Below are 12,086 nucleotides of genomic sequence, written 5' to 3'. Positions count from 1 at the left end.
GACTCATTCCATGTCTCTCCTAGTGTCTGGTACAACCATCTACCTAGCTGTCCAATCCAGAAACCTGTACATTATCATGAGCTCCTCTTTCCCCTTCCTTATAACCCTGATCAAATTCTATCACTTTAACCAATCAAATGACTTTGTGTCAGTCTATTTCTCTCCATCTCCACTGGCATTTTTTTTTTTAATGCGGTATATGTAGGCCTCTCACTGTTGTGGCCTCTCCTGTTGCGGAGCACAGGCTCCGGACGCGCAGGCTCAGCAGCCATGGCTCACGGACCCAGCTGCTCTGCGGCATGTGGGATCTTCCCGTACCGGGGCATGAACCCATTTCCCCTGCATCGGCAGGCGGACTCTCAACCACTGCGCCACCAGGGAAGCCCCACTGGCATGTTTTAGACTGAGCTACAGCTCTCTCTCACCTAGAATACTACTCCAGTCTCCTGACTGGTCTCCTTCATCATTCTTATTTCCTTCCTTTCATTCTGCACACTGCAGCCAGACTAATCTTTGAAAAATACACGTTTTCCCCTGCCTAGAGCTCTTCAATGGTTTCCCACTGATGTCACAGTAAATATAAAAAATCCTAGTCTGCTAGGCCCTACATAAAGCCTTCCACCTATTGCTCCCATGTTTTCTCTTTTGCTCTTTTTCTTCTTTGCAATTATGCTAGACTTTTTAAAAATTAATTTTTATTGGAGTGTATTTGATTTACAGTGTTGTGTTAGTTTCTGCTGTACAGTACAGTGAGTCAGTTATACATATACATATATCCACTCTTTTTTAGATTCTGTTCCCATATAGGTCATTACAGCATATTGAGTAGAGTTCCCTGTGCTATACAGTAGGTCCTCATTAGTTATCTATTTTATATATAGTAGTGTGTATATGTCAATCCCAATCTCCCAATTATCCCTCCCACCCCCTTTCTCCCTTGGTAACTATAAGTTTGCTTTCTACATCTGTGACTGTTTCTGTTTTGTAAATAGGTTCATCCGTACCACATTTTTAGATTCCACATATAAGAGATATCATATGATATTTGTCTTTCTCTGTCTGACTTACTTCACTCAGTATGACAATCTCTAGGTCCATCCATGGTGCTGTAAACGTCATTATTTCATTCCTTTTTATGGCTGAGTAATATTCCATTGTATGTATGTACCACATCTTCTTTATCCATTCCTCCATCAATGTACATTTAGGTTGCTACCATGTCCTGGGTATTATAAATAGTGTTGCAGTGAACATTGGGGCACATGTATCTAGACTTTTATCAGGTCTTATAATGTGCGTGCTCTCTCTTTCCTTATAGGCTTTGTATGTGCTGTTCCCTCAGCCTTAAACACTCATCCTCCTAAACTTTGGTCTATTTAATTCCTGCCTATATTTTAACACTTAACACAAGGCTTCCTTGACTCTCAAACAGGTTTCCTTGTTCCGTGCTTTTATATCACCTCATACCTCTTTTTATGGCACCTCAACACAATTGTAAATTGATTATTAATTTTAAGTTAGTTGGTTATGTCCTTCTCTTACTAGAATGTGAGCTTCCTGAGAGCAAGGCTTGTGCCTATCTTATTCTTTGTTAGCTCTGGTGCCTAACACAGTGTTCTGAACAAAGTAGGTACTCGGTAAATAGTTTTGGATGGAAAGATCCTTTGAAAAAATTGCTGACGAAAGAATCAGGGTTCCCTTCTGATCGCTGGGCTCTGTTATCCATATTTAAAATGGATGGCAATAGAGATTGAGCACAAAGCATACACTAAACAACAGACAAGGGAAGAAAAGCAAGACTGGCCACATACAGTTGAAAGTTTAGGAGAGTATAACTTTCAGGTTAGGTAGGATGTCTGGGATTCTGTTTACCCCTAGCCATGCATGGCTTTTTGGCATGGGGTAACAGAGTATTCCCTGAATAAACCTGCCAACTTGATAATGGAAAATAAATTAATAAAAAAAATACCACTGGACATGGGTCACATTAACCCAGAGACCTGGCTAAGAGTAAAAATTGTAATTTGTGGGCAGTAGATTTTATTGTGGGCTATTCTGCAGGGTTCAGGACAGGAAGAAACTGTCCCAGATAACCCACGCTTTGCAGGTTAAGTGTCTACAGTAGGGAGAAAGGAAGTTGAGGGACCTAAAAATTTTATAACCCAGTTGATCAATAAATACTTATTGAATATCTTATATGTGCCAGGTACTAGTGATTCCATGGTGATCTAGACAGACATTAAATAAATATACAAGATCTTGGATAACAGAAAAATTTATGTCAAATTTTATAACTATTATAATAGCCTAAGTACCAAATTAATTTTACTTATAATAAGAATATCAACAAAAGCTGTCTTGTGCTGCGTCTCTGGTCTGCTCAAGATTTATGGATGTACATAATATTATAAAAGGGGAAGAAGAAGACAGAATAACATACTCTAAAACATATATGTTTGTGGATATGATGATTATCAGAATTGTTCATTTCTATGTTGATACCAGAGGAGAAACTCTGAAAAAACATTTCCTGCTTATAGCTTGCCTGATGGAAACTTCTATTTCAGGGATAGGAATAGATTTCACTCTAAATGCCAACTTTGATAATAGACTGTAGCTGCCTGGAATCCTGTGCTGAGAAGGATTCTGAGGCTGTGTCTAGGCTTAAGATGTAGAACCCTGTGATTGAAATCTTTGACATAAGCTGAAGGTATAGTTATGGAAGTTCTCATGTCATAAATTCGTTCTCCTTTTTCCCATATGGTAGCAGAACTTACCTTTTTTCTCCTCAGTAATTGAAATTGATTATTTATTTAACAGACATTTGTTGAATGCTTAGATATGTGTGGCACTGTGCTACGCACTGGAACTACACGGATAAAAGGACATAACCCTTGCACTTAGAAGAACTTACAGTCAAATAAAACAAAATTACAATGTTATTACATTAAAAAATGTCATGTCTCTACGTTTGAGCAGTATTGTGAAGTGCTACATTTTCTATTTTTTTCCTCCTCAAATCCTACTGAATAAAATCTGCTCAATTTATTTAAATACTGAAGGTAGGCTGAAAACTGTCATTCTCAACTCATTTGGAGTTCAAGATGAGAAATCTTGCACAATTCACAAATCACAGTCAATTGTCATCCAACAGAGAATATTTTCATCAAAGGATATAGGTTGCCCTGAACTAACAGTTGTATTTTGGCACAAATTCTAAACCTCCATGGCAACAACAACAAGAATAAAGTATATCATTGTGGTGTGGCAGCTGTTCAGAATAAATATGGAAAAATATCACAGAAAAAAAGTCCTATTATAGTGTATCTGTGCATATATAATAACCTCTCTCTACTTCTTTGTCTTTAGTTTCCTTTTCCTCTCCTTCCCCCCATCGTCATCCCTGCTAGGTCATACCTGAGTTTTCTTGTTTTTCATTGAGGATCATCATTCTTTTCCCTTTGTATGTGGTGACTGGATTCTGTTATGGGTCAGTGACTGAAAGAGACAAGCCCTCACGTTCTCCTTTTGTGACTGTTTAATTGTTTTCTTATAATCAATCATCACATACTTGGTAGCTCATGCTTATTCAACTTGCACCCCTTTTCTTCGCTTTGTCCACTACTTGCACTGAAGTACTGCAATTGCCTTGCTTCTGACCTTTTTGGGGGGCGGGGGGGGATATAATTGCACAGTCTCCAAATGCAGATGAATCTATGTGAAGTGATCTTTAGACTAACCTTCAAATGTCTCTTGAAGGTTGGGAAATTGACTAGTATCATGGCACCAGAAGCATTTTCCTAACCTACTTTATGAGCCATATTTAACTCTAACTGCTTCATTACACTTGAGATCCCCTTCCTCTTCAACTCTTTCTAATAAAGACGCTTAAGGTAATGGAATGGAATGAGTTAGGATTGTTGAATACCATTTCTTTATCTAATTTGCTGTCTTGTCTCATGGACCTGGGTAAAACTCTGACATTGACTATCCTTCTGGCATTCAAAAATGGGATACAGCATTATGCTAGTAGTCCAATTTGGATCCCCAAAGTTGCTAACTTCTGTACTCTGTACTTCAAACATCTCACTTCCCCATGTCTTTCTTTTTAATTTAATTAAAATTTTTTTTTAATTTTTGGCTACGTTGGGTCTTCTTTGCTGTGCATGGGCTTTCTCTAGCTGCAGTGAGCGGGAGCTACTCTTTGTTGTGGTGCGTGGGCTTCTCATCGTGGTGACTTCTCTTGTTGCAGAGCGTAGGCTCTAGGTGCACGGCCTTCAGTAGTTGTAGCACACAGGCTCAGTAGTTGCAGTGCGTGGGCTCTAGGGTACACAGGCTTCAGTAGTTGTGGTGCATGGGCTCAGTAGTTGTGGCGCACGGGCTTAGTTGCTCCGTGGCATGTGGGATCCTCCCAGACTAGGGATCGAGCCTGTGTCCGCTACATTGGCAGGCGGACTCTTAACCACTGCACCACCAGGGAAGTCCCCCCATGTCTTATAATGGTAACACCCTCATGTCCTGTCACTGCCTCAAGAACATGGTAAAATTCTCATTCTTGCTGGACTGCAAACTATTCAGGGGGTGGAGACAGGGCCTTGCTATTTCTTTGTGACCCTAATGCCACAGTACTAGCACAGAGCAGGTGCTCAAGAAATTTTGATTGAATGAATAAAAACAATACAAAGCTATTTTAATTTAAAATAGTATAAATGTAACAAGCAACATTTCTACAACCTCCCTCTCCCAAAACACAGTGCAGAAATTTGCAAAATCTGTGCTGATTCTCAAGTTTGTGAGAATCATTTTCAAGTTTGTGATTCTACATGATGTTGTTAAATTCTGTCTTCTACCCAATTTCTACTTTTCCTTCTCTTACCTGCCCCATCACACAGCATTATGACATGTTATACAGGCTGATATGAAAAGAGATTGCACCTTTCCTCATTCAAAGGATAGTGCTGATCTGGACGAAGGAGGTGAATCCTAGAAGCGTGGATTTACTTAGGATGACATTGCTTGAGATGACGTCACATAGATCTTTTTCATTCAATGAACCCTTGTTTTTTCGGGGTGGAGCACAAAGGGCTTTTTTTCTTTTTAAATTACAGATGAAAAGAGACAATAGCATAAGTTGGGAAACATGACTTGCCTTGTAAATAGGCAATTAATTGCATAAAGAATTCAGAAATGGCATCATTACTGCCAAACCTATTCTTTTATTTACCTCCCCTTGTCTGTGTGCATCACCTGGATGCCACAATTTCTGCAAGGAACTTGTGCTTTATGTTTCTCTTTTTGGGGATTTCTTTTAAAATGTAGTTAGTATAAATATGGGTAGGACTTCCCTGGTGGCGCAGTGGTTGAGAGTCCACCTGCTGATGCAGGGGACACCGGTTCGTGCCCCGGTCCGGGAAGATCCCACAAGCCGCGGAGTGGCTGGGCCCGTGGGCCATGGCCGCTGAGCCTGCGCGTCTGGAGCCTGTGCTCTGCAACGGGAGAGTCCACAGCAATGAGAGGCCTGCGTACCGAAAAAAAAAAAAAAAAAAGTAAATATGGGTAGATTACCCAGTTTCTTTCTAAGACATGTAACATAACACTAATTCATGCTACAGCATTAAAGACATCTGTTAAGAGAGGGTTTTAAAGTGGGACACATTATATCTGAATATCTGGAATAAGGATGGGTTAATTGAGAGCACTGAGAGAGAGGAACAGGTGGAAAAAAATGAGTTCAAGAGTCCTGGAAAATGTCTGCATGTATTTATATGGAGAAGGATGTTCATCATAGTGGAAAAAGCTGGGAGAGAATCAAGTGGGTAAACACTGAAACAGCCTTGGGCCAAAGCTGCCTGGGGCATGATTATTAAAGGAGTGTTTGGAGACTCCTGCTATACATGAATATCAGTGATCTTCTATTGTGCTCTTGGGGATAGGGAAGGGATACCAGTGGGTATATTCTGAGGTGCACATATTTTCCTCATAGTTCATGCTATTTCAAAAAATACCAGTGATTTAAAAATTAATCTTTTCTTTATCAGTTGTCTCTTCTTTTCATCCACCTATTTTATTTTCATGTGGCAGCATCTGTCAGAGCTCCTGTGTTCTAGGAGGAAGGGTGTGAACATTCATTCACCGAGTATCTATTATGTGACAGACACTGTGGTGAGCATTTTAGTATCATGTCACCTACTCCTGGCAACAACCCTGTGATGGAGCTCCCTCCCATTTCACAGATAAAGCAGACACAGCATACTTGCCCCATGACATAGAGGAAGTGGGGGGCAGTGCCGGGCCAGGTCTCTCTTGACCCCATCATGCCATGCAGAAAGCAGAACTTGATCTCATCTGTTTAAAATGTATTTTTTTGGAGGCTATGAATTTGCAAACCTTCTACATTCCATAAAAACACCATTTCTAATTTCTAAAATGTAGTGTTCATCTTTCTTTTACCTTGCAACCATTCTGTAGCCTTTGATTTCATAGACTTGGGTCATCTCTCTTTCATCTTTTTTTCTCTCTGTGTGAAGCTTTTTTTGTATGGACCACATTTTCTGGCCTTTTTTTTTTTTTTTTTTTTTTTACTTTCTCTGGGCTTTCCCTAACTCCATTATGTTTTTCTCTAAATTATGGCTACTAGAACTGTAAAAAAAAGGTTACTGATGCATGGGATGATGATTTTTGTTTTGTTCCAGTACCTGACCTTGATGCCCAGAATACTGTTACCTTTTTGGACTCAGCAGCAGTTCTTCTTCTGAAAAACATAAAAGGTTACAGATGATACCCAGCAACCTCAGGTCCATCTCAGACCTCGGTTGCTTGAGCATATATTTCTACAAAGCCCTCTAGGTGGGGAACAGTCACGTGTGTCCATTTGCCCTCCCTTACTGCTTGTCCAGCCCCAGCTCCTATCACTCAGATCCTCACCCAGTGTCCTCCAGCCATGCTGGCCTTGTTTTAGTTCCTCATAGTTGCCAAGTTCCTGCCTATCATAGGCTCTTTGCCCACGCTGTGCCCTTTGCCAAGACTGCCAACCATCATGCCAGCTTACTCATCTTTTAAATTTTCAATTAGATATTGTTCTCACACCTTGTACTTCTCCTTCATAACATCTCTGATATCACATTTGCAAGTAAATAATTATTGGTGGGTTTATTTGGTTAACGTCTATCATCCTGAAGCATTATTCACAACTCTAAGGGGGAGGGATTCCCTTGGTCACCTATGTAGCCTCAGTGCCCAGTATAGTATTTGATACCCAGTAAGAGGTCGATAAATGCTTGCTAGTAAATGAATGAATTAAGGAAGGAAGAAATTAATAAGCCTGTGGATGTAGTTGTGCCCAGACCTTGGGTCCTGTTCTCTCCTTCAGCAAGGAGTTTATAATCAGCCTCTTTTTCAGATGATGTAGGCTTAGCATCACATCTGGAGCTTGCAGACTGCCAGGTCTTTATAGCAGGGTTCAGTGAAGGCAGGAGAGAATTGGCTACAGAGGCTGGCTCCACCTGGGCAGCTGCCTGGTCCCTTGCAGTACACCAGGCGTGCTATGCTCAGGCACCGTTTGGGTGAGCAATAGCAGCCAGAGCATGTCCAATTTGGCAGGCAGGGCACAGAAGTGGCAATTCCAGCCACCAGAAGCTGTTGGAATTTCAGATAAATGGCAGCATTGTGGCTCTGAGTGTTCCCTCTGTTCAGACATATCCAAGCCGGGGAGTTGGAGTACTGTGAACAAGATTCAGTCTTTGGGGCTGGCAGGAGTGAAGCAGGACCTCAGGGTCAAAGCCAGGAGGTAAGCTCAGGAAACAAAATGGAGCTCTGGCCAAAGCAACTAAGGCAGAAGCCCGGGCTTTCCCACTGATGGGCCCATCATGGTGGGCGAGCACAGGCAGCTAACAGGAATGCTAACACAGATCAAAGGTTTCATGAGTGCTGGGACTCATCCCTGGCACCTGGAGCCCAAGGGGTGGACAGACGTTAGGGTCCTACTGAAAAATGTCAACCATTGTGTTTAATTCCTGAGTATTCTACTAACGAGTTGTGTATTATGGGTACTGAAAAATGGGCTTTGTGGGAAGGACCATGCACTTCTATTTCAATAGCTCATTCTTTTAATTAAAATAATTTTTATTACTATAAAAACAGTTTTATTCACATTGTAGAAAGTTTAGAAAATACATCAAAGTAAAATTTAACTACATAAATCACCATATTCTAATCACCATATTGTAATCACAAACTTTATCATGTGTCCTTCCAGATCTGTACTTTTTTACAAGAGTGAGATTTTGCTTTATATGCTTTTTGCTACCTGCTTTTTTCAATTAACAATTTTCACTTTTTCAGTTCAACAAATGTTAATTTTATCTAGTATTCATTCTACATTCAGATTTCCCCAGCTATTCCCCCCCAAAATGTCTTTACAGCATTCTGTCCAAATCAGGATCTAATCCAGGGCCAGGCCTTGCATCTGGTGGTTTACGTCCCTCAAGTCTCTTCTAATTGACACAGTTCCCTTTTCTCCTAATACTGACCTGTTGTCCTGCGGAATATCTCACTTTCTGGATTTGTTTGGCTCCTTCCCAAGAATATAACTTACATTGTTTCTTTATCTCCTGTATTTCGCATAAAATATAGGTTAGGTTAAATCTAAATGATTGGTGGATTCCTATTAAACATTTTTGGGCTAGAATACATCCTAGGTATGCTGCATCACATCAGGAGAAACATAATATCTGGTTGATCCACCATTAGCGATGCTGAGCTTGAGTCTGGGATTAGGGTCCTGGTTCTTTTTAATAAGATTCTAGCAAGAACATGACTCTCTCACCTGTTTCCAACCTGGCTCCACTCATTGCTACTCCCTCCTCCACCCCTATCTCCAACCAATCCTCATCCCCCTAAACACCTTTCAAGCAAGAAAGACAAAAGTGAATAAAGGTAGTAAAAGGCACAGCAACCAGACTAGAAAGTAGAGTCCACTGGCTCCTGTCTCCAACCTCATACTGATTCTACTGCACTGGATACAAGTCGGCAGGCTGCATATCTGGGTGCTTATCTCACTCTAGATGCCAGTCTTCCCAGCTGTTGCCAGGGTCAGAATAACTTGGCTTCGGTGTCTATACACACCACAAGGCAATCTGCATAAGATATGAATGTTCACACAAACAGCTTTTGAAAAAGACATAAGCTCGCACAGAAAGCTGGCTCAACCATCTTGTAAATTGATCACACCAAAAAAAGAACTTGGATTTTTTTACTCATTGTGCAAAATCTGGGAAGAAGGAGTCAAAATTATATTGTACAATATTCAGACTAGGAAATAGGAGACCTGCTTTATTTGTTTATTTTGGTTTTTTTAAACAATAAGACTATGCAAACTTGGTCAAGTACTTTTAACGCTCTGAGTTGCCATATTCCTCATCTCTAAAATGCAGATAATAACACTTATAGTGTATAGTTGTGAGGATTTAACTATGTCTATAAGAGCACCCATATTACAGTGAGTACCCAGTTTCCTCCACCGCATCTGCTAGGGCTGAGATTGCTGATCTGCTTCCTGCCATGCCCAGCTGTGATCCTGGAGGGGCCTGGGCCTGCAGGTGGAGTTCATGAGTCATATTAGTATATTAGTCCATTAGGTGGGAGAGCTGGGGAAGATCAGAGTAGAAGACTCAAGGCATGGGCTGACCACTGTTATTGTATGAGCTAGCATTTGATTAGAATGGTACACTGGTGAGCTTTTCAGAAAAGCCATGGTGACATGTGATTTTTTTAATCAAACCTCAAATTTTGTCGCTTTTTAGTATATTGGGGTATTAAAGACTAGTCTTGTCACTTAGGGCACAGGAACAGGAATGAAGCAGCTAGTATTGGATCTTGACATCTTATTCTCTCTCTCATGCACTAAGCCTTGCACATATATGCTATAGTCTAATAAAACCAGTGGGAGATGACCATTCTCATGATATTTGGAAGCTTTATTTGGTTTTACAAATGGTAAATCTGAAACCTATATGTCGAATGAAAAAGCTGGGAAGTCAGATAATGCTTATCATCCTGATGAATGTGGTCCAGCATTGCTATTTTTGAAGTGGGGACGGGGATAGGAATGTCATAAAAAAATTTTATGAATAATCTTTAATCTTGTGGTAAATTTGATAGTACTAGAGGCTAGTAGTTGTGCTGGTTATGAGTGGATTCTGGAGCCACACAGACCTAAGTTTGAATTCCAGATCCCCCACTTGCTAGCTGTGTGACTCTAAGCAAAGATTAGACCCTAAGGTTCACATTGCCTCTGGGAGCCTCAACTTTTCATTTTTTCAGAAGCGAACTGGTTATTGTGACTATAGCAAGGGTTCTTGTGAGTCTTAAATTAGGTAATGTTCATGAAGCATGGCTTCGTGCCTAGTAAGTACTCAAAAATCGGTTGCTATTTTAATTATCCTTGTTATTATCTTTTCCAAGTGAACACAGTTTGTACATATTCACTTTCCCTGGACTCTTTATCACAACTCTGACTCTCAATGATTTATTATTGTTAGTCAAAGCTTAGACCAAGTGTTTTTATTTCTGCCCATCATGCCTATAGTGGGAATGTTTTTCAATAGCTTTCACTAATGGGTGGCAAGTCTGATAAAGCACCAAAGAATGAGGTATTCATAGAAAGTATTAATATTTTTGTTGAACATATGTATGGATTATTTGAACCTTAAAGCCTTAGGGTGCTATCATTGTTCACTATGGAGCTTGCTTCCTTTTTTTTCTTTCCTCCAAGTAACCCTGAATTTTACCTTCCAAATTGAATGGGCTGTGCTAATAGCTATCATGTGGAGCTTCTGTTAAAGCAAAAGGCCACACATAATGTGGTTAAAGTGTGGCTGCTGAATTTGAATTACATCTCTTTTCTCTAGTCTACAATGGCTATTCTGCATGTAGTTAAAGGTATTTAATGCATATTAAGTTTCTCGAGACCAATGTGCCTTCTGAGGTCTAAGTAGTAACATAAAGTGAAAGTAAACAAAGTGCCTCATTTTTTGATGCCGAATTTTGCAAGACTGTGCATATATCATCTATTACATTGTACAAGGCATGGACAAAAATGGAAGAGTTAACTACTTTATTCCCGTACCCCCAAACTCTTACCTCCAGCATTTTCGTACAGTCTTTAAACAACATTTTTTATTGAAATATAGATTTACAATGTTGTGTTAGTTTCAGGTGTACAGGAAAGTGATTCTGTTAAATATATATATGTATATATATATATATATTCTTCAGATTCTTTTCCATTATAGGTTATTATAAGCATGCAGGGTTTTTTTTTTACATTTCAAATGTTATCATTTATGATGCTTTATAGTAATGATTTTAAATTATTACCTATTTTATTTTATATCTAGTAGTTTGTACCTCTTAATTCCCTTCCTGCTACCCCTATCACCTCTGGTAACTGCTAGTATGTTCTCTGTATCTGTGAGTCTGTTTCTGTTTTGTCATATTCATTTGTTTTGTTTTTTGTGAAAACATACAGTATGTATCTTTCCCTGCATGCAGTTTTTTATTTTTAATTTAAGATTAAGTGTTCATTATCAGTAAATTCAGGTATTCACCAGTCCAACTGACTTTGTTATTCTGTGCAGTAAAGTTTAAGGACTAGGATTTTTAGGGCAGGGAGAAATGGGTATTGAGCTCCAGAGTCACCAACTCCTACAAATAAAGATTTGTTTGCCCTTTGTGCTCTTTCCTATGAGAACTACCAGACACTGACTTAGAGGGCAAGAACTATAGTAAGTCATAGTCTGAGTGTTAAGTACTAAGTTAGTCTAAGAATGCTTTATGACAGTCTATTGATAACAAATACACGATTCTTTCAAGCTCTAGGAACACCTAAGTATTTGGTTGATAAAGACTAATTGCTGATGAAGACTTTTTGGGTTCTTTCAAGTGGCTGATTTCTACCTCCTGAAGAGGTTCCCTCTCTTTAGAGTTCTAAAAGAATCCCCCAGGAAGAACATCATATAGCTACTGACGTTTCATGACCCCACTTCATTGTATACATGTTGTTTTCTTCTGGTCCTTCCATCCCAGTT

At 39.7% G+C, this 12,086-nt stretch overlaps 1 protein-coding gene across 1 annotated transcript in view; it reads left to right on the top strand.

Annotated features, from left to right (window-relative positions):
• Positions 1 to 7,583: 7,583 nt before the first annotated feature.
• SLC44A5 (solute carrier family 44 member 5) overlaps positions 7,584 to 12,086 on the top strand; it is a 194,008-nt gene continuing 189,505 nt past the window's right edge. The window contains exon 1 of the mRNA XM_060119582.1: positions 7,584 to 7,786. Within this exon, the coding sequence (XP_059975565.1) occupies positions 7,584 to 7,786 (203 nt within the window). The remainder of the gene's footprint in view (positions 7,787 to 12,086) is intronic.

The sequence above is a fragment of the Mesoplodon densirostris genome, chromosome 2, assembly GCF_025265405.1.
Source record: "Mesoplodon densirostris isolate mMesDen1 chromosome 2, mMesDen1 primary haplotype, whole genome shotgun sequence".
Classification (NCBI taxonomy): domain Eukaryota; kingdom Metazoa; phylum Chordata; class Mammalia; order Artiodactyla; family Ziphiidae; genus Mesoplodon; species Mesoplodon densirostris.
This window is presented reverse-complemented; position numbering and strand designations above follow the sequence as displayed.